This window comes from Fulmarus glacialis, unplaced genomic scaffold (assembly GCF_000690835.1).
Source record: "Fulmarus glacialis isolate BGI_N327 unplaced genomic scaffold, ASM69083v1 scaffold27163, whole genome shotgun sequence".
NCBI lineage: Eukaryota > Metazoa > Chordata > Aves > Procellariiformes > Procellariidae > Fulmarus > Fulmarus glacialis.
In genome coordinates this window covers 4,904-25,538 of record NW_009201454.1, presented here as the reverse complement: position 1 = coordinate 25,538, position 20,635 = coordinate 4,904, and the positions used below count along the sequence as shown (strand labels likewise).

Here is a 20,635-nt window from a genome sequence, read left to right as displayed (position 1 = left end):
TCCAACCTTAATGATTCTCTGATTCTATATCTTGGGCTAGTTCGGGTCTCAGGAAGAGTTTTATTAAACATTACGCAACAGCTCCATCCATGACAATGTAATTTTGCTACCAGCAGCACCACTTGGGTGCTACCTTGGGTGTCTAAGCAGGGCCATGTAGACATAAATACACAAGGAAGTGAGTATCACAACAGCAGATGAATTTCATGTCAGATGATTTTATGGTATTACACTTGAGAGGAGAGTTGAATCCTATACCCTACAGGGTTCTAAATACATTGTACTAGATTAGGAAGGGGACCTGGGTGTCATAAGAAGTTGTAACTAAAATGGAGTATTAGAATTCATACAAACAGGGATAAAGAGGAGTTGTGCTATTATCTCCACCTGTCCTACCACCCGGAGATAAATTCTATGCCATCATTTCCATACTAATCACCCCTCTCTAGAAAGTGCAAGTACGAGAGTGGGAAGTGCAAAGAAGGGTGGCAAAAAGCAACCTGAATCACGAAAAACCTCCAGAAAGGAGAGACGGGGGAAAAAAGACTGTAGCTTCACTAGTACCACCTATATAAAAAAAATAAACATTTGGGCAGATTGAGACCTTCTGTTCTCCCCGAATCAAAATATAGCTAAAACAAAGCAAAGCAATACATGTGGAAGTTGCTACCACAAGAACGTTAACCTTTAACCACATAGCAAAACTTAAAAGAAGATTGAACATTTATATGAACAAAAAGAAAATTCATGGTTACAAATAAATATTACTAAAATCGTAATCTTGGAGAAAACATACTTTAAGACTTAAATCAACCTTTAGTTTAGAATGATGCTTTCATCTACTCTGCAGGTCAGCAGCTGTTACATTCCAAATCCAGAGTTTTCATTCGTATGTGCAGAGGATTCCTATAAGCTTAGCTCATACATAAACACATTTATGAAAGAAATACGGCTACCAAAAAGAAAAATCTAGAGCTACACCTACACATGTATTTGACATCCAGCCTCATTTCTATAGCAGGACCTACCAACATCCGGAGACAAACTCGGGACTAGCCACTTCAGGCAATCAAAATCCAAAGAAAATAGAAAGTACAGAAACATATGGTAGATTCAGAAACAGATTCAACAAGAAAGATAAAACATTGTCCAAAAGACCACTCTTTTGTATCTTTCATGTTTTGCATTGGATAAATATATTTCAATTCAATCTTTAGAGGGAGGAGAAATATATATATATATTAGTATCATCAACTGAGAGACCAAAACATGAGTGGAATTACTTTGTTTAAAATGTACTGTTTTGCCAGGATGAGGTTCCATGTATATGACAAGTACTTTGGGACATTGCCACCACCCTCTATGGCACCTATGCATAACATTTCCCCTCAATGTCAAAAAACTCAAAAAAAGTAAACACCACCAGTTCTACCATTACGGCAAAAAACATTAAGGAGTGGCCATTTGCACTATGTGCTTTGAAGTACCTTTTATCAGCACTAAGGCCTAATTAAGATGCACATACATGTGAATGCTAACTGCCCCAACTCCCACATTAAAGAGAAACCTTCCTCAACAATGCTGCTACCTAAAGTCTGCCTATGTAAAGACAGATATTAAAAAAACTAAGAAACATAAATTAAATAAGTCAGTGATGATGGCGGATGAGTACTTCAGCTACTCAAAACAGCTAAGTGACATTGGCACAATGTATGCTTTAGGTACATAAAGGTACATACAAAAGTTTTAACATAGCAAATACACTTCCTACATTTACCTTCATTGTAGCTACAAAGATAATACACACAGAAATTATATTACCTGAAGGTATTAGTGAACTAAAGTGAAGAAACCTGGATAAGAAGCTGTATAGCCGACTTCATTCTGCACTCGATCCTCACAATTCATCTGTCCTCGCTGTATCAGGAGTCCTGCCTGGGGATGACTAAAACTGACTTTCAGGCCTTCATTTTTACCTTCTTAGCTCTCTTGCCCCCCTCCACGCGCACCTAATTAGGTCAGCTTCTTGAAGACACCAACTAGTCACAAGCACGACAAAAAATCATTTACTTTGGGAAAGTATGGTGTTTATTATGTTCCAAATCATATGTTATGTTCTTTTAAAGAGTGGAGTGACTTCCCCCTCACCCCCAAAAGACATTCTTCCTTCTCTGAGACGCTCTGGATTGGGCTGGAAGAGAGAAAGGTTAGAGACTTCTATTTCATGTAAGAGAGCCATAGCAAGAAGTTACAGCTCACTTGGAGAACACAGCTGTTCTGGTTTTGGCTGGGATAGAGTTAATTTTCTTCATAGAAGCTAGTATGAGGCTATGTTTTGGATTTGTGCTGAAAACAGTATTGATAATACAGGGATGTTTTAGTTGTTGCTGAGTAGTGTTTACATAGTCAAGGACTTTTCAGCTTCCCATGCTCTGCCAGGTGCACAAGAAGCTGGGAGGGAGCATAGCCAGGACAGCTAACACAACTGGCCAATGGGGTATTCCATACCTTATGACATCATGTTCAGTATATAAACCGGGGCAAGAGAAAGGAAGGAGGGACGTTCTTCCCAAGTAACATTTGTCTTCCCAAGTGATAGAACCTTGCTGTCCTGGCTGAACACCTGCCTGCCGATGGGAAGTAGTGACTGAATTCCTTGTTTTGCTTTGCTTGCACGCGCAGCTTTTGCTTTACCTATTAAACTGTCTTTATCTCAACCCACGAGTTTTCTCACTTTCACCTTTCTGCGATTCCCCCCCCCACCCCATTGTGGGGGCAGTGAGCGAGCAGCTGTGTAGTGCTTAGTTGCCGGCTAGGGTTAAACCAAGACAGTAGCAAGTAAATAAAATTCTTGCAAGGCTTCGCTGTCACCTAGACATGAGAGGGGCCTAAGAGACTTTGCTGCAACTCAGAAAGGTACCGAGTTAACTAGAAGCAAGGACTCGCATGCAAGGGCACATCCCCCTTTTTATTTTCTGTCTTCCTTGGTCATTTTTGAGTTCTCCCTAGTTAAAACTATGGAGGTTTCATTGTAATAAAACCTGGCTTTTTGATTTCAAGAGAAACATTTTCCCGAGGCTAGGTCAGCTTCAATTCCTGTCATAGTTTTTATTAAGCACATTTTACAACAGTATGAAACCTAGGTTTTTCTGTTGTTTTTTTTGTTTTTTTGGGTTTTTTTGGGGGGGGGTTGGGGGGTTTTTAAGATGCTATTGTACACATTTCCATTTCCCAGTTTTAAGTATTCATAGTTAAAAATATTACTACTAATGTTTGCTTAGAAAGGAGTGTAGGAAAAGTGTCTGGACTTCAGGTGTCTTTTGCCAAATCCTCCATCTGCCCAAGACCTAAACATATCACAATATTAACCTCGCATTACCAACAGCCTTCATTTTCTTCTGAACAGTTCCACACTTAGGCCTACATGTTTGCAGGCTTTGAAATATAAACTGCTACCAAAATGATCTGGCATTTTGACTATTACAGCTCAACAGTCACATTGTATGTGAAATGCTAGATAAAGGTGGAATTTATTTATTTGTGCTGTGGATAAACTTTGGAGCGCTCTAGTTATAGACCAGGACACCACAAGGGACAGCAATACTGCTCCAACTACAAGTCTTCACAACAGAAATAATTTAATAACAGATTCATGTTACTTCAAAGCTCAAGAAGAAAACCACCACAGATCCTGTAAAGAGCTAGATGTGAAAGGACAGCATTTACTTTAATGATAAAGTAGCTAAACTTCTACTGTTTTGGGAAAAAGTGAACTGATCACCTCTAAGCACCTTAAAAAAACCTGTACATTTTGCTGCATTTTTAGAGGAAAGGGTTTACTCCTTCACCAATCCAACTGCACTTCTTTCTTTCTGGCACCTCAGTGTCGTTAATTTAAAGGGAAAGCTTACATCATCACTCTTGAGTTACCTGACAGCTTCAAGTTTTGCCTGTGGGTGTTATATTGCTCTCAGGGACATCTTAAATAATAACGCAGATGTCATTTTTCAGCTGGCACAGCACATCTTAAATTTTACTGAGATCCATGATAATATGGAGTCTTCTTAAAGCTCTGAATATCAGCAAGGAGTTTGCACCTTCTCCCTCTGTGAAACTAAAAGTACTTTTGAAATGTAAAACATATACCTTTAGTAACAGCTGATCTCTTTGTAAGACAACCTATGATAAATACATTAGAAAATAAACATACTTCAAAACTTCTCCGCAAAAAATAATGTAAGGGGGAGAGAAGGAAGGCACCATTGTCAAAAGGTGACTCAGCCAAGAAAAATCTCTTAGAAAGTTCACCTGATTCATGTATCTGAGACCTGAGCTTTTACATCTAATAAGCCTTGAGCAACTAGATATCAGAAGCCATAGGGGTTTTTTGTTGGTTTTGTTTGTTTGTTTCACTCCGTAGTTGGTTGACTGTAGAACTAGCTTTGGGTTTTACAACAGAGAAGAAATAAAGAAAAGTCACCACTTCTCACTGTGGATGTCATGCTCATTATTGAAACGCACTCTCATTTAAATGATTCTAGTTTTCACTTCCTGCTACTGATTAGTATTATGTTTCTCTCTGTCAGAGAAAGAGGCTTTTAGTACCTTTTTTTTTCTCTTCACGCATTCACAGACAAATCAGGTCACTGCAAACAGATTTTCTGTTTCTGAAAGAATAAAGTATAATACCCATAAATATGAACAAAACTCCTTTATAGTTTTCCAACTGACTGTACTAGAACGTACTCTTTCTGAAGACCTAACCTACTATGGCATTATCATTATGGCTTTGTACCATCATTCCCATCTTCATTATTTCTCTCAATGTAATTTCTGTTTTTAATTATCCACAAATTTTAGCACTTATTTCATTACTAAAAATATGAAACTGCATTAACCTAGAACCAGTCTCTATAACTCTAGTAGAAATACTTCCTTTCAGCAATTACTGTTATCTGCCAGTTAATCAGTTCTACATCCATTTAACATCTACTTTGTGGATAACATGAATACTATATTTTAATTTACACTATTCTATTACAGCTATTTTTGTCAAAGATGATTTGAAAGAACTATTTTCCAATAAAGTCACATGAGATCATTCCTGTATATTTCCAAATCTGCAATAGGATCTCATCATACAGATTTTGTGCCTAGAATTGATACATGCTAATTGACCTAGAGTCACCTGGTTTACCCCACTTCTCTTAAACAGAAAACTTAGATGCCACAGTAATTTTCTGAATTTCTGTATAACTCCAAGGTTTACTCAAGTGAACATAAAAGGCCAGATATGTCTTTCAGCCAGCTTCTTTAGAATTTGCAGATTCAAATTGCTTTTAACCATCCGCAGTTTAAAGCTTTTTTCCTAGCAAGCAGAGTTTTAACTTACTCCTCCATTAGAGAATTACTTTAGCGGTAATTAGTGATCCTGCTTTTTTTTTTGAAGTAAATACTTTCCACTTTTCCTAAAATCTATGCAATTCATAAGTCAGACTTTGATTCTTGTTTAAGCAACGAAACAGCAACAACTTCAAGTGAAAGTGCCAGTGACCATTACCAGGTGTGATGTTCATGATCCTCAACTCTTACCAGGTCACCTAGTCACGATTATTGTGCCCAGTCAAGGTCTGGCCACATACCATTTTCTTCAAAGCTACTGGGTCTTTACTGTAAGGGAGACCTGTATGCTGGAGGATGAGAAAGGACTTAGTCCTATGATCAAGATGCAACAACCTTTCTCCATGGCTTTTATTATGCTAGAGAGGAGGAAAAGGGGAATACAGGGAAGAAAAAGATCGTGAGTTTGTACAGATGTGTAGAAATAGCACAAGTTTCTGTGGGTTCCCCAGGCAACTACTAGCTTAGAGGACTGTTAACATGCTCTTCTCCTAGCAACAGCACCAAGAGCTTTCAAAGCATGAAGCAGGATCTCCTGAACTCTGTTTATTTTGCTTACCTTATGTTACTATTTCTTTTTTTTATTTGTGACCTCAAAATTCTAACTCAACATCAAAAACCATGATATCAGTGACAAAATAGGTTAGAGAGCTGATTATTTGGTAGAGATCAGTCTGACTGGCAGCCTCATTGTTCTAGCATACTAAATACAAAGCATACACTTCAAATCTTAAAGAAAAGGCTATGCCACTATTGAGAAATAATAAAGGGGCTGAAGATTTGCTAGAAGTTTTGGAAAAAAAGACCCTGCAGAAACATAACAAGTAAAGCCTTAGTATAATTCATATACATGCAGACAGTGCATATGAGAGGAATAGAAGACAATAAGAAGTAAATACAACCAGATGAAAAACATTTGAGTGGTCAAATGGGCAGATGAGGAACAGGGGTTGTGATAAAGCCCGCATTTCACCTGAGTCAAATCAAAGTACAACTTCAAACTAGCTATTTTTACTATCACAAAATACTGACTTTCAGATTACTTTCCCACTGTACATGCTGGTAAGGCAGCTCCTAACTTAACAAATTAAAAACAAGAACATTGAGCTCACAAGCAAGGAAAGAGCATAACAAAAACAGCATGGCTTATCAAGCCCACCCCAGTAGATGACAGTCAAACATGGTATAAAAGTCAAGAAATGCACCTACTAGAAAAAGCGTAATGGAAAAAGGTGACTAAAATACCAGCCAGACAAAATTAAGTAAGAAACATCAGAATACACGTACAAAAAAAGCAGTATTCTAAAGGACAAAAAAACCTCATTTCAGTAGTAGAACGCACAACCAGCCTCACTGATCCATACTGTTATTTCGGAACTTTTAACACAGATTCCTACAGCTCTTACTATCAAAAAACAAGGCAAATACTCACAGGCTGTAAACTGTAAGGTGACAATGCATCAAAAAACCATAAGGCAAGAATAACATGTGAAGAAACTAAGCTTACTTTGAATTTATTCCTACTCCTCCTTTATACCAGCAGCTGTTGCTCAGTGGCAACTGCCTCCCAGCAAATACAGCTGCTGTATGACAGCGTAAGAACTAAAAAGTAAAACAGAGAAGCAGGAACAATCAGTCTAGTTTAACTTTCCCTGTTAAGTAAAATGCAGAGTACTAAAGAGGAAGCACAGATGGCAGGAATAGAGATCTTAAATGTACAAGTTCTCCACAGTTCAAGGTGATAGGATGGATAAGATATTCCTTATTTAAAAATATGTAGCTAAATACTGCCTTTAGTTCCACTCTAGTAACTCTAATGAAGTTGACAGCAATGCAGAAGCATTCCTGAAGGTTGAACTTTGCCCAACCCTGCAAACATACACTTACTCAGCTTTATGAATGCACCTAAACTTGTTCAAGTCATTGTTTACCTGTGACAAGCAAAGAGTGTGTATGCTTACAGGAGCAGTGTATAATCTTTCATCGGAAAGAAAAACGTGAATTTTTATGCCAGATAGTCACTTTGACTTTTAATCAGTAAGTAGCAGCATATTTTCACTTGTATAACCTAAAAGTTATTTACACAAATCCCTGCAATTCCGTGGCAATGCTCATTATGTGTGTACTGCACCACAAACAGAAATTTTCTCCAACAGCCATTTTACGTGGGATGTGAGAGGATATTTCCTCAGGAAAAGACTACTGCCAGATGAAGCTCTTCTCTAACTTGCCACATAAAATCTTCTGTCTATTCTCCTAGAAAATGAAGTAGCAGATTTATTTTGTGAATAAGAGAATAAACTAGCCTGGTGTTGACTTTTTACTAATCCAAATACACATAAATATAGTTCACCATAACACTGGTTAGAAGCAAGAAGCAGGAAGTTAGAAGCATGTACCTCTACAATTTAGTGAATACCACTAAAAAGATAAAAAAATAAAGGGATTAAAATTTTGCTGTTAGACCTATTACTGACAAAGCAGAATTACTTTTAAATTTAAGACTTGCAACATAGATCTGGTATAACACTGCTCTCTTGTGGTTAAATACATGCAGTTCACCTGCAGAATGTATCAACTATTTACATAAATTATTTTCAAAATTTTCAAATATATATTATTCTAAGACATTTTTTGCTGATCGGGGTTTACTGCAACCAGTGCCAACTCCACCCCTGCACACTGTGCTGCTACCTCTCTGTTACCTAATGAGGGAATTTAGGCTACTGCTTTTGGTTCTCTGACCCACTGAAATTAAATGCCTAAATTAGTCTTAAACAAAAGGTATGAATACTTCCATCCCAATAACAAAATGAGAGTCTGAACACTCTTGCTCACATACATAATCTGCTTTTAAAGCCTCCTTCAGCCTTCCAGGCAAATAGCCTGAATGAAAGTGTAAGGAGAAATTAAAATGTAAAGAGGACTAGAAACATAGCTGGAACAAAAGCACCACATTATTTTTTTTGCATGTTGAAAGAAAAACAATCAAATTCCCATTGCAGAAGGAGAGATCCTGCTGACAGGATTATTGGGGGAAATAATGAATATCAAAAGAAAGGCCTTTTGATTATTATAATTAGTTATTAGAACTAATTCTGTAAATAAAGAATACCATGGAAACTAATGTCTAGCACAACCAAAAACGTCTCTCAGCTAAACAGATAAATTATAGCTAGATAAAACAGAGTAAAGTTACAATATTGCAAATGAAACTACTATTTCAATCTCCTAGTACAAAACATGACATTTGAATTTAAAGAAAAATATCCCTTTAGCAACACAGGAGGTTTTAGAATCTTCATTTTTTGCTAGGATGGCAAGTTCGAATACCTATTGTAGGTGCTTCCATATACATCTGAATGGATTAGGACTCATATTCACAATTAAGTGATTTTCAGTCATTTCTTTCTAGTTCTGTTAAACATAGGCCAATATAATTTATTTATAACTTAAGTTTGAGATGTCCTAATATAAATTAAATAACACAGACATTTGGGTTAATATCAGTTATCTTACAGAAGATAGCTATTTTATTAACAGACGCCCACAGATGGACAGGCAAAACATTTCTTTGCCGAATAATTAGAGATACAAAAAGTACATTAAAAACTGATGATAAATAGAAATTATTTCTGTTGGTGACTGGTATTAAAAAGAGAGAAAATATTTCTGAAGGGCAAGAATTTGTACATAATCTGGGAAAATAATACTGAAATGGACAAAATATTTCCCAAGTTGAAGGACAGCTGTCTTCTTTAGCCTTTACCCACAACATAATTTTAGATATTGTCAAAACTATTACAGCATTTAGACATTGGGCTCCTAAACAAAATGTTTCAAGGTGTAACCATGGAGCATGATGTGCATTGTTATAAACCACCGAAATATTTACAAACAGCAAGACAGGAAAAAGCTTGTCAAAGGCCCTTCCAGATTGTGCCTTTCACATTTGTCAAACTGCAGGAAACAAAAGCAGAATTATTTATACAAACAGATACAAGCATTAATCCATTCTTGTTTCTTTTTACATAACTCAAGTTACTCTTTCTCACAACACATTCATTATTTTTCATGACTTTATAAGATTCTTCCTTTTCTTACAAAATCTCTTCCATACTTACTATCCAATACCTGTCCTTTTTTTGCTATAATGTTTATAGTAACTTCAGCTTCATACTTCAAAAAAGTATTTTGAAAAATAATGAAAAATTTTCCTCTTTATATATTGGTGATTTACAACACGTATCCTATTCCTTCTAGTTAAGCTACATGCTTCCCATCCAAATCTTTGAAATTAAATTGGACGACACTGAGTTTCCCTGAGGGAAGCTCCCATATCTATCACTATGGAATTTACCTACTTCCAGTTTCTCAGAGGCAGAACCACATTTGTTAATCAAGGCCGGCATACTTGCTGATGAACCAGATGGTTCAAATGTGCTTTCTTGTAATAACTTCTCTCTTCTTCTTTCTAATCTATTTCCCAGAGGATTAATATTCTCTCTTAATAATCCTTACACCTTGAAAAGAGAAAATCTTGAAGGAGATAGTGACCAACAAAGCCTGACTATGCCAATACAGGAAGAAGTATTGAGACAAGAGAGGTTGGTGAAATAACTGAGTGGAATAGAATTGCAATATATATATTGTACAAAACAGATGATGCTGCATACAAGCAGTAAGGAAAAAAAGGAAAAAAAAAATCGTACATTTATTGAAGAAACACTAAATAGCTTCACTATTTAGTTATACAAAATTACGTAAGTACTGCAAAGATATAACCAAATAAAAAGCACATATCCACCTTGTGTAGATTTTATCCACAAACAAAGATTTTCAAAACAGTTTTGCAAGGAAAAAGAAACAAAAGTATAAGCTATAAAATGAAACTGAGAAAGGATGGTATATCCTTTACAAAACACCTCCAGAGATAGAAATCAGTTCAGTATTTTAAAACCTCAAACAAAATCATAAAAGCAAGGATTTTTAGCAGGAGTTAGTGCCCTAATAGTTATTAACTGCCTTGGAAGTCCTTTAACTACCATTTAGACTCTACAAAGTCAATTATGAAAGTTTACTTTACAGGTACTTTGAAAGAATTTGGTAAGGAATCCCTGGACTTACATTTCAAAGAAGTTTCAAGAATCATTTTCCGTATCTGGCAATAATTCTCCCAAACAAGATAGAAGGGAAAAGAACGGCCTGCGCACCGACACGTGAGCAGAAGTTTGTAAGGTGGCAGGCACTAGCACTGAAAAATAAAGAATATAAAGCAAGATAAAATAAATACATAGATGTAAAAAACTGCTTGGTTTTACAGTTTTGGTCACCGTCAGTTTTCAAATCGTAGAGGTTTGTCATTAAAACTTTAAGAGAAGCAGCAAGCCTTCAAAGCCACACCAAATTCCTAAAGAAACTGCTGCTTACATCAGTTGTCTTCAAAAAACCATAGCATAAATACCAAGACGTTCCACGTGAAGCTAGCTGCTTCTGTATGTTGGGTAACTATTTCTAATTGTGATTTTAAAATAAGTTATTCATAAATTTATGTTTTTCTTCAACGTAATGTATTTATATTTATAAAAGAAAAGGGATTATATAATCTCAATGTCTAAACAAACAAATAAAATAATTATCAAGTTATTCTTCACAAATACCAGTGAAACTATACACAAGACAGATCTTTTACGTAGCAGTACATTCTTAATGAATATACATGCCTGACAAAAAGAAAAAAATATTCATACTAATATTAAGGACAATGCTGTTCAGAAAAAAGGTGCATGTTTTCACTTAGAATTGTAATAATAAGGACTTGTATCTTAAAACAACTGAAAGTTATTAAATCAAATCATGCCATTGACTGAAGGCAATATAAATGTCAAATTTTCGATTGTTTCTCTCATTACAGTGGGCTGATACTGCCCATTTTCACCATTGGAAAACCTGAGGAAGGCGTCTTTTATTCTATGTGTCTTTCAGTCAAGTCACAGCAGTATGTTAAGCATTGGAACAGAATCTGCAAACTATTCAAATTTCACACAGACATGCAACAACAATGCTCTAAAGTATCACACGCAATTAATGTATAGATTATTCAGATAAACCTGGAAGGTTATATAGATGTAGCTGAAGTCAGTGTCACTATGAAAAACATCGGTAGTTCACATGGGGATCTGTTCTGAGAATCTGGTACAGGAATCCGGATCATGAATGTCTCCCAGATACCTACAATCACTGGCAAACAGATTTCAGATAAAGCAGAAGTGAAATCTGGCTGCAGACCTTACTAACATTGGGACACCAGTGGCTTTGATAGTCTTGCCTGCAGGACTTTCTTTCCCCAAGGCTTCTGATCAGTAACTCAAAGGCTAACTTGTTTAGCAGGATCCCTTTGTCAATCAGGCTTTTGCAAGAGCCCCATACATAATTTTACTATTTAGGTAGGACTAAAGAACAATGTAATTTATTCCTGAAAAGAGGAATAGACTGAGGGCGGTGAATACTGGTGCATAGTCTCTGCTGTACCTTTCCCTCCAAACTCTACCTACACAGAGAGAGAGAGAGAGATGTGAGGGACAATTAATATATAATCTGACAAGTAGTGAGTATCTGGACAGGTCTGGTATATTATAGGAGTTTGTCAGCAAACAGTGATATTCTGACAGTTCAGGTAATTGTATTTGTTAGTCTCCTTGTAATGGGAAGCTCACTGACAGAGAACTCAAATCTCTTCGGATCTCCTGGGGAAAAATCCTTAAAAGTGCTTTTAAAAAACTGCATTGTACTTTTCCTTCTAGCCCTATTTACTTACAATATTTGAAACATTTATTCTTGTTTCAATTTTATCAATTGAAAAACTGGATATACTATACATATTTCTTAGTCTTTCTAGTGGAAAAACAAAAACAACTTTCATTCCATAGACCTCCCCAGCAACTCCTGAAGGAAGACATCCTGCCCAAAAATTCATCAGGAGTGGTAGGAGAATAAACTTTCCAGACTTCTTCAGTGACAAGAATAAGAAGGCACAACATTTCACAAGACTGTTCCAGCAGACCAATAGAGCGCTCATGTTCCCGAGTCTCTTCCTCCTCCCCCATATCGCTACTGCATCTTTAAGAGTTGCATTGTCATTGAACAATTCAGTCAAGGTACCTTATGTAAACGAGGTTATTTGTAGGTAAAACAGGGCATGGATTCTAGGTGGGCATGGATAACCTTAGAGAACCTCAAGTTGCTTCAAGTTGTTGATACAGATATTTTAGTCAAAGAAAATAAGATGACAAAGCCATTTTTCCATTAGTCATGAAAGGGAGAAAAATCTCTGCAATCTCAGTAATGAAAAGGGTGCTAAGCTTTTCATTACTAAACATCACTGTCTAAGTTTTGCAACTTCTTAGTATTGAAAACTGTCAGATGTTACCAGATGCCACCCACAGACTTCTCAAGGTATACCAGGGCTCAATGCCTAACCCAATTTACATGTGGAACTACATGAAACAAAGAATCTCTTCTCATAACATGTGTAGGTGGTACATAGTTGAAAAAAAATCACATGGCCCACAACTTACTCTTTTTCCTAAGGAAGCGGATCAGCTATACAAACTACATTACCACACAATTCACATCAGACTGACAGAAAAATCAGACAGTACCCAACAACCTGAAGGGATACACAGCTCACTAAAATCTGCAGATGCTTCTGAGGTCTGACACTAGATCCTTGGTTTAAGAGGTACTAAGAAATTTCTGAGACAATTTCCTTCCAAAATGAAAAGACACTTTCAAACTCAAAATTCCCACTGCAAAATGCTCCTGTAGGCCAAACTTGTAATTAAATTATGAACTCTGGAGAGAACAGAAAAAGCATACAAAAGGAGTCCAAAACAATAGCTCTTCCTGAAGAGAAGAAACTGTTGGTTACATAAAGCAATTGAAGTAGGAGAGAAGACTACTGTATTCAGGGCTTTGCAGATTAGTTCACTCTCTCACAGCAAGAACTCCTCCTTCACGTTCATCAGTCACACCCAAATGGCCACAAACACTGAGATCCCCTGGATCTACGAATGCTGATATAACACAGGAGGTAACTTGCTCCACCTCAACACACTGCAGATACTGAGCAAAAGGGAGCTGACCCATAGGCTTTATGCTCACCAGGACTCACCTGCCTACATATCCTCTTCTGCAGGCACTGCACGGACTTCCTTCACTGTTGCTCCCTGCTGCCCTAGTGTATCAGAGACCAGAGCAGCAGACAAAAGACAACGGGAAGCTTTGATAGAAGAGAGTAAGATTGCTAAGTAGAGGGCCAAGCTGGCTATTCTGTATGGATTTCATAGCAGTTGTCAAGTTTAGGTAAAAATGCGGCAAATGCATATTTTGAAAGTGGAAAGAAAGGGAAGGTCAAACTGTTACAGACTGAGAGAGGAACGGGAGAATGTGACAAAGTTCAGTAATTACTAAATTCGGAAAAAAACACCTAGAAGACATAATTTTAGAAGCTTAAAATAGCAAGTCATTCAAGCTCCAGTTTTAGTCAAAAAATAACTTTTAAAATTAAAACAGAAGTATGGGATTTGCACAATAATTTCTTACAACTGTGCAAATAAGATTTAGCAGTAAGAGGGAATCCAGCTGCCAGTCTACTCTGTGTAAGCGGGCAGGGAAATAGAAGACACGCAGGACACAGTTCACAGTCTAATTGATAGGATTTTGGTTTTATACACCAGGATCATTAGACAAAAGATTTAGTGAAGGCAGCTATTGTAAGCAATGGATCGTAATAAATTTGTAAACAAGGGACTTCTCCATCAAGTACACTGACGGGAAAAATGTAAGCTCTATTTTAATTCATTTTAGATAATACAATTTATTTAGGAAGTTTTCTAATATGGTCAGCTCTTAAGATACAAAAGAGTCTGCAACACAAAATGCCACTACCACACACATCTACGATATAAAGAAAATTTTATTTTATAAACTCTTGTGAACAAAACAGACTTCATACGGAGAAGCCAAGGAGGGAGTTAATGTTTATTTACATATAGAATTTAGACTATGTGCTAGCAGATCTCTCTACAAGGTCTTTTCTATCTCGGAACACAACTCCCCCCATATTATAGGCATTTAACAGACAACCTATACTTACAACCGTCGTACTTAAGGCACGACAAATTTTCACAAACATAGAAGTTTATCTAATGACCCAAAATAACTTAGAATACTGTTTGCACACGGAATATGGAGTCGCATCAGCAAACTGCAAAGAAAACTGAGGCAACTATACCGTTCTAATGAAACAGTATTAGCTACCATTAATTATATACAGTCAGTTATATATAACACACTAATAAAAAGTTTACACTTCGTCATTATTTATACCGAAGTGCAAACAGAGTGCACACCTCAGCTGCCAAACCAATTTCCCACCCCCCCACTTATTTCCTGCATTTCCCAGGTTTCAAATACACTGCTCCATAGCAATAAAAACCTTTGGTTGTGTGCATCACAATCACAAGTTTGGCTGTTGGGAAACTAAGGAGAATGAAAAGGCAATTTTACAAACAATACAACCCAAAATTCAACAGCATAGTAGAGACATGTTCTAGAAAACATTACAGCACCTTACAGCAGTTTCAAAGTGGACCTGCCACTTATACACACTACGAAGTTTCCTCAGAAGTCTCCATCAGTTAAATATGTGCTTTCACTTTCCACGTTGATATCTGTTTAACTTCATCAGTTCTTACAAGGTTAGATTTTGCATTTGGCTTCAGAGTGCAGTGTCCAACCTGGGGAGCAGGGATGGAATTAAACAAAATTATACCCAAGACAACTGAATGAGATGATGTTTACAATAAAGACAGTTTGGAAGAGTTGTTGTGCTTCTGTTAACGTAGGAAGAATAAAATAGTAAGCCTGTACAATTGCTTTAAGTACATTTATTTTTCAAAGCACTCAAGGGTAAACAATTATAGGCTTGATTACAGGCTCATGAGATTATTCTGCTTTAACCAGAAAAAGCCCATCTTTCTGTATCTACTCCTGAACATGCTGGCCTTAAGCAGTCTCTCTTCCAGGACTTTGTAATTCAGCTGTTAGATCCTGGAACAAAAGCTATTCCATAAACAAGCTGTTCCAGGATCTAACTTTGATCTTTGTATCTAGAATCAGGTATGTCAGCTATGCAATGCAATGGTCTGCAGCATCCAAAATACAAGCCTGGCCGCTTTTAACAATTTTCTAATTTTTCCTTTGGGGGGGGAAGTGGGGGGAAGTCAACAGGGAAATTTATTAAGACTGCACCAGAGCTGTTGACTCACTACAATCTGTAAAATATATGCCACATTTTGTTTGCAAAATTCTTGTGGCAGCTGAAATTTAAAAAAAAAAAAAAAACAATATAGCTGGAAATAGAAACATACACCTTAGTTTTCTTTACGTTTTCAGCCAAGCAGCTAGCCACGCGTATAAGCAGCAGCCTTCAAAGGTTGTCTGGATTTCCGTATGTTTTGCATTATTATTTCCCTCCTTTAGGCTAACAAATGCCACAGTCCAAATCTTTATCTCACTCTTAAGATACAAAGATAGGATTGCTAAGCAGAGAGACTTAAATTACTGCCATCTATTTCTATCCATCTCATCTAAGCAGTTCTGAGGTTTCTGGAAGTCTCTAACAGATAACCAACAGTACTGCTGGTCTGTGTAAGTTGAAGTAGCTTGCATCCAGAAACCAGCACTCAGAATCACCTTAGTCCGATGGCTCTGTCTACCGCACTTTTCTGGTTCCTACCAAAAACTGTAATTTTCATGGGCTTTGCAACAGCATTCAGAATCACATCTCATTCTGGATAAAGATACAAACTGTGTGGAAATGATGTTACCACAAAGAAAAATATTACAGCCCATGCTTTCATTTTAATGTATAACACATAACATGTGTTAGTCAGACCTCTCTGTACCTTCCTAGCATCTTTATTTGTAAAATTAGATGGTCACTAAATAGTTAGTATTACTAACTACACAGACAGTTTCTATGCATGGATACCTGCCCATGATCATCAAGCAGATGTCCACAGTTCAACCAACCATGAGCTGAATTTTTAAAGTCAGTCTTCTAAGTTTTTCCTCTTGGCACATCTAGAAGTGTATTTACCAGTCTAAATCCATCCAAAATAATTAATCTTTGAGATTCTCTGCCTTGATTATACTTGAAAAAAGCAACTACCTAGGCTGATGGCATAAAACATTGTAGAAAAGTTGTAGACGCATAAAAAAAAAAACTATCCATGAAAACAGCAATCACTTCAAGAATATAAAGACACATTCTTATATAAAAACATACCAGTGGGATCTCTGGACTAGAAAATGGGGAGCTATCAAAAGATCGATTTTCTTTGTCCAGTGAATCATCTTCATCATCATTTTTATGTGCAAATTTCTGCTTTAGTGCATGAGTTAGCAAAGCAACTGGATCCCAATCTGAACTTTGCCTCTTTTTGGGTCTAGAAAGAGGAGTACCTCCAGGTGACCTACAAAAAAGAAAATTATTGTCTCCTGCCCTTAATCGTGTGCTGAGTGATCCAAAATCTAGAGACACAACTTTTGTATATACCCTACCTGTAAATCTCTGATTACACAAATAATGCTGCTAATGATATTTTACAGCAATGCACCAAACAGGAATAATACAAGTACACCCAACTTGTCAGCCAGATTCTTAGCTTGAAAATACAAATTGATGCTGTTCCATAAAGAAAAATGGCAGTAAATCAACACAAATAATTAAAGTATTGCAAATAAATAATGAGGGGAAAAAAGCAAAATGTACAGCTTTCATAGAAGGTCTCATTTATAAGTTATATTAAAGTATGTTAGAGGGAATCTCTCACTAACATATTTCATAACCATTGTGAACATAATTTGATTTAAACTTCATTAATTTTAAGTTCAGAACAGTATGCCTTTCTATGGCCTCATAAGAAAGAACAAACTTTAAAAATTCCTCAGAGCAATTATATTTAAAGAAAACAACCACTTTGTTTAAGTCAAATATGCAGCCAGGTGACCATAAAGCCCCATTTATAAAGCACACTTGAACTCAAGTTTCATTATAAAAAAAAAAACAACTTATCAGATTTGGCACAAAGGCTTCAAAGACAATTTTTCCCTCCAAGCGAGCACCTGAGCATCCAAATATGAAAATTTTATAGGCAAAAATTAAAAAGTAGAGTTTATAATTTCATTCAGAAAAACTGTTCTTATCAAATTCAAAATCAAAAGATAGCAGAGATGTAAGATCAAAACAGCACCTGCACTCCAAAACCTAATATAAATGTGGAAATTAGTGACTAGCCCAAGAAAATAAATCATAAGAAAGGCTCCCTAACCATCGAGATATTAAAAAAAAAAATCTAGATATATTCACACTTCCGCTAGTAAAGTGCTATCTCCAGGCCAACGAATTGTACCTATTAATGTACACTGACAGTACTGAGCTCAAAGTCAGGCAGTTACAGTGGATGTCACTTAACATGAAAACTGAAAGGATTGAGTTCACACTTCCTTTAAAATGAAGCTGTTAGAGCACTTGCCCAATGTGGAAGCTGGTGCTCAGGTGGTAGAGACGGGGATCTTCAGGCTCTCAACTTCTGAGAGCAGAAGTCTTCCCTTTACAGTGCACACATTAAACTACTGTCAGACTGCTGCCTGAAAGATTATAGGGATTTTGATCATCATTACTCCCGCCAACAATATAAATTCATTATTCAGTTAAGTTCTACCTTCAGAATACAGGTAGATGCCTAAATCTAGAAAGCATTTCAGATGCACACCTGCCACTTCCTACTAATTATGCCCCTGCTCAACGTGATGGTTGTTAAAACTGTCAACCTGAACATTTCACTTCCTTCATTCACCGTACATAGAATTATATGGAAGAAAATATACATAAGGAAACACACAGGTTTACCTAAATGCACTTTATATTTGCTTTATTTACTGTGCAAATGTCATCAAAAGGATAAAGACACACTTTAGAGTTGCATGTAGATAATTTGCCAAAGATTTGTGCTAGTTATTTTCAGGGATAAAGTTCACAGTTAAGAAAATGCTGAAAAAAGAATGCAGTAAGCTTTGCTAAATAACATTCTTCCCACATTAAGAGCTCCAAATATTCATTATAGACTCAGTTGTTCTCACATATTTTTTCAACTCAAGAAGTTCAGAAAAGACATCTGACCACCTCTATTACACCTAGCATAGCAGAGCAACACTGACCCAAAGAGGTACTGCATTCTTTAGTAATGCATTTTTGTAACGTGTCAACTGTGCTTACCATCAAAACAGTAGACCATTAAAAATGTTTATAATCCAACTGCACTATCGAAATGCAAATTTACGAAACATTTTCAATAAAGAAAATACATGCTGTACCTTTTAACACTTCAAAGCTAGGACCAGAATACTTTGGGTACGTTAACAGTAGTTTTCCAATGTTTCCCCAAGGATTTGTCCTTTCACAGAGAATCCAAAAAGTTTATTTGTTCAGATCAATTTCCTGTGACTGTGCAGGCAACTGTAAGCAATCTCCAGATAGCAACACACCCACCTCCCCACCCCAACCCAACATTTGTATGCTAAAGCAGGAGACTAGTTTTAAATGCTGTGATATTCAGCATGTTTTAAATGCATCTAAAAGCCATGTCACAAGTATCTTACATTCCAAGCTGTGAACTTAGAAGTTGCCAACTTAAGTTTGTCAGCAGTAGCTGCTCATTAAATGACATTTCACAGTGGTGTTCTCTGGTGCCACTTAAGTGCTGTGATGCTTACACAGTCTTGGATTACTCAGATACACATTCAATTCAACCTACCTCTCAATAGCTCGCAACTGAACTTTGTTTAGGTCTTTCAAAACATCCATCATACTAGGAATGTTCTTTGTCCTGTGATGCTCAGCACTATCAGCTGTAGCTGAACCACTGTTTCTTGCAGCACGACGTTGTTTTATAAGTTCAATTGCCGAATTACTAGCATCAACACCAGATGGTACACCAGAAGGAAGTGGAGGAGGCGAGGGAATTACAAAGTGATTGTGAGAGACGGACAATGGCGTAGAAGTCATGGCTGGCACTGGGTAAAATCCATCTGGAGTGCTGAATGTTTTAAAGGCTTCTGGATGCAGTTATAAAAGAAAAACAGTGATCTTATTTTTCGTCAGTATACCTTCATGACTAACAATATTAAGCAACATCTACAATGACTCAGTTTTAAGTCAAGATAAGACAGCCCTCTTAAAGCACTTTCTTACACATCTCACATTATAGAACAGAAGAATTATATTTAAAACAAAGAACATTTTTTATTTCAAAGCCACAGATTCGGAACACATGAAACAATGGATCTGAGGTGTCTTGTGTTACCCTGGTTTTCTCCATTTGCGTCTTTAATCTAAGCACTAGATAAATCAGCAAAGCAGCACTGCAATAGCAAAGCAGCCTGCTACTACCTGCAGTTCATTCTGTGCTGGTTTTGGCTGGGGTGGAGTGAATTTTCTTCATAGTAGCTAGTATGGGGCTGTGTTTTGGATTTGTGCTGGAAACAGTGTTGATAATACAGGGATGTTTTGGTTACTGCTGAGCAGTGCTTACACAGAGCCAAGGCCTTTTCTGCTTCTCACCCCACCCCACCAGCGAGTAGGCTGGGAGTGCACAAGAAGCTTGGAGGGGACACAGCATGGGGTGGAGTGAATTTTCTTCATAGTAGCTAGTATGGGGCTGTGTTTTGGATTTGTGCTGGAAACAGTGTTGATAATACAGGGATGTTTTGGTTACTGCTGAGCAGTGCTTACACAGAGCCAAGGCCTTTTCTGCTTCTCACCCCACCCCACCAGCGAGTAGGCTGGGAGTGCACAAGAAGCTTGGAGGGGACACAGCAGGGACAGCTGATCCCAACTGACCAAAGGGATATTCCATACCATATGACGTCATGCTCAGCATATAAAGCTGGGGGAAGAAGGAGGAAGGGGGGATGTTCAGAGTGATGGCATTAGTCTTCCCAAGTAACTGTTACGTGTGACGGAGCCCTGCTGTCCTGGAGATGGCTGAACACCTGCCTGCCGACGGGAAGTAGGGAATCAATTCCTTGTTTGCTTTGCTTGCGCACGCGGCTTTTGCTTTACCTATTAAACTGCCTTTATCTCAACCCATGAGTTTTCTCACTTTTA

General features: G+C 37.1%; 1 protein-coding gene across 1 annotated transcript in view; it reads right to left on the bottom strand.

The window, feature by feature from the left end:
- Window positions 1–15,101: 15,101 nt before the first annotated feature.
- Window positions 15,102–20,635, bottom strand: part of MTFR2 (mitochondrial fission regulator 2) — a gene marked incomplete at its 5' end in the record, with an annotated part of 9,799 nt that continues 4,265 nt past the window's right edge. Inside the window, 3 exons of the mRNA XM_009573958.1 lie at window positions 15,102–15,200; window positions 16,754–16,940; window positions 19,284–19,584. Coding sequence (XP_009572253.1) covers window positions 15,102–15,200; window positions 16,754–16,940; window positions 19,284–19,584 — 587 coding nt within the window. The remainder of the gene's footprint in view (window positions 15,201–16,753; window positions 16,941–19,283; window positions 19,585–20,635) is intronic.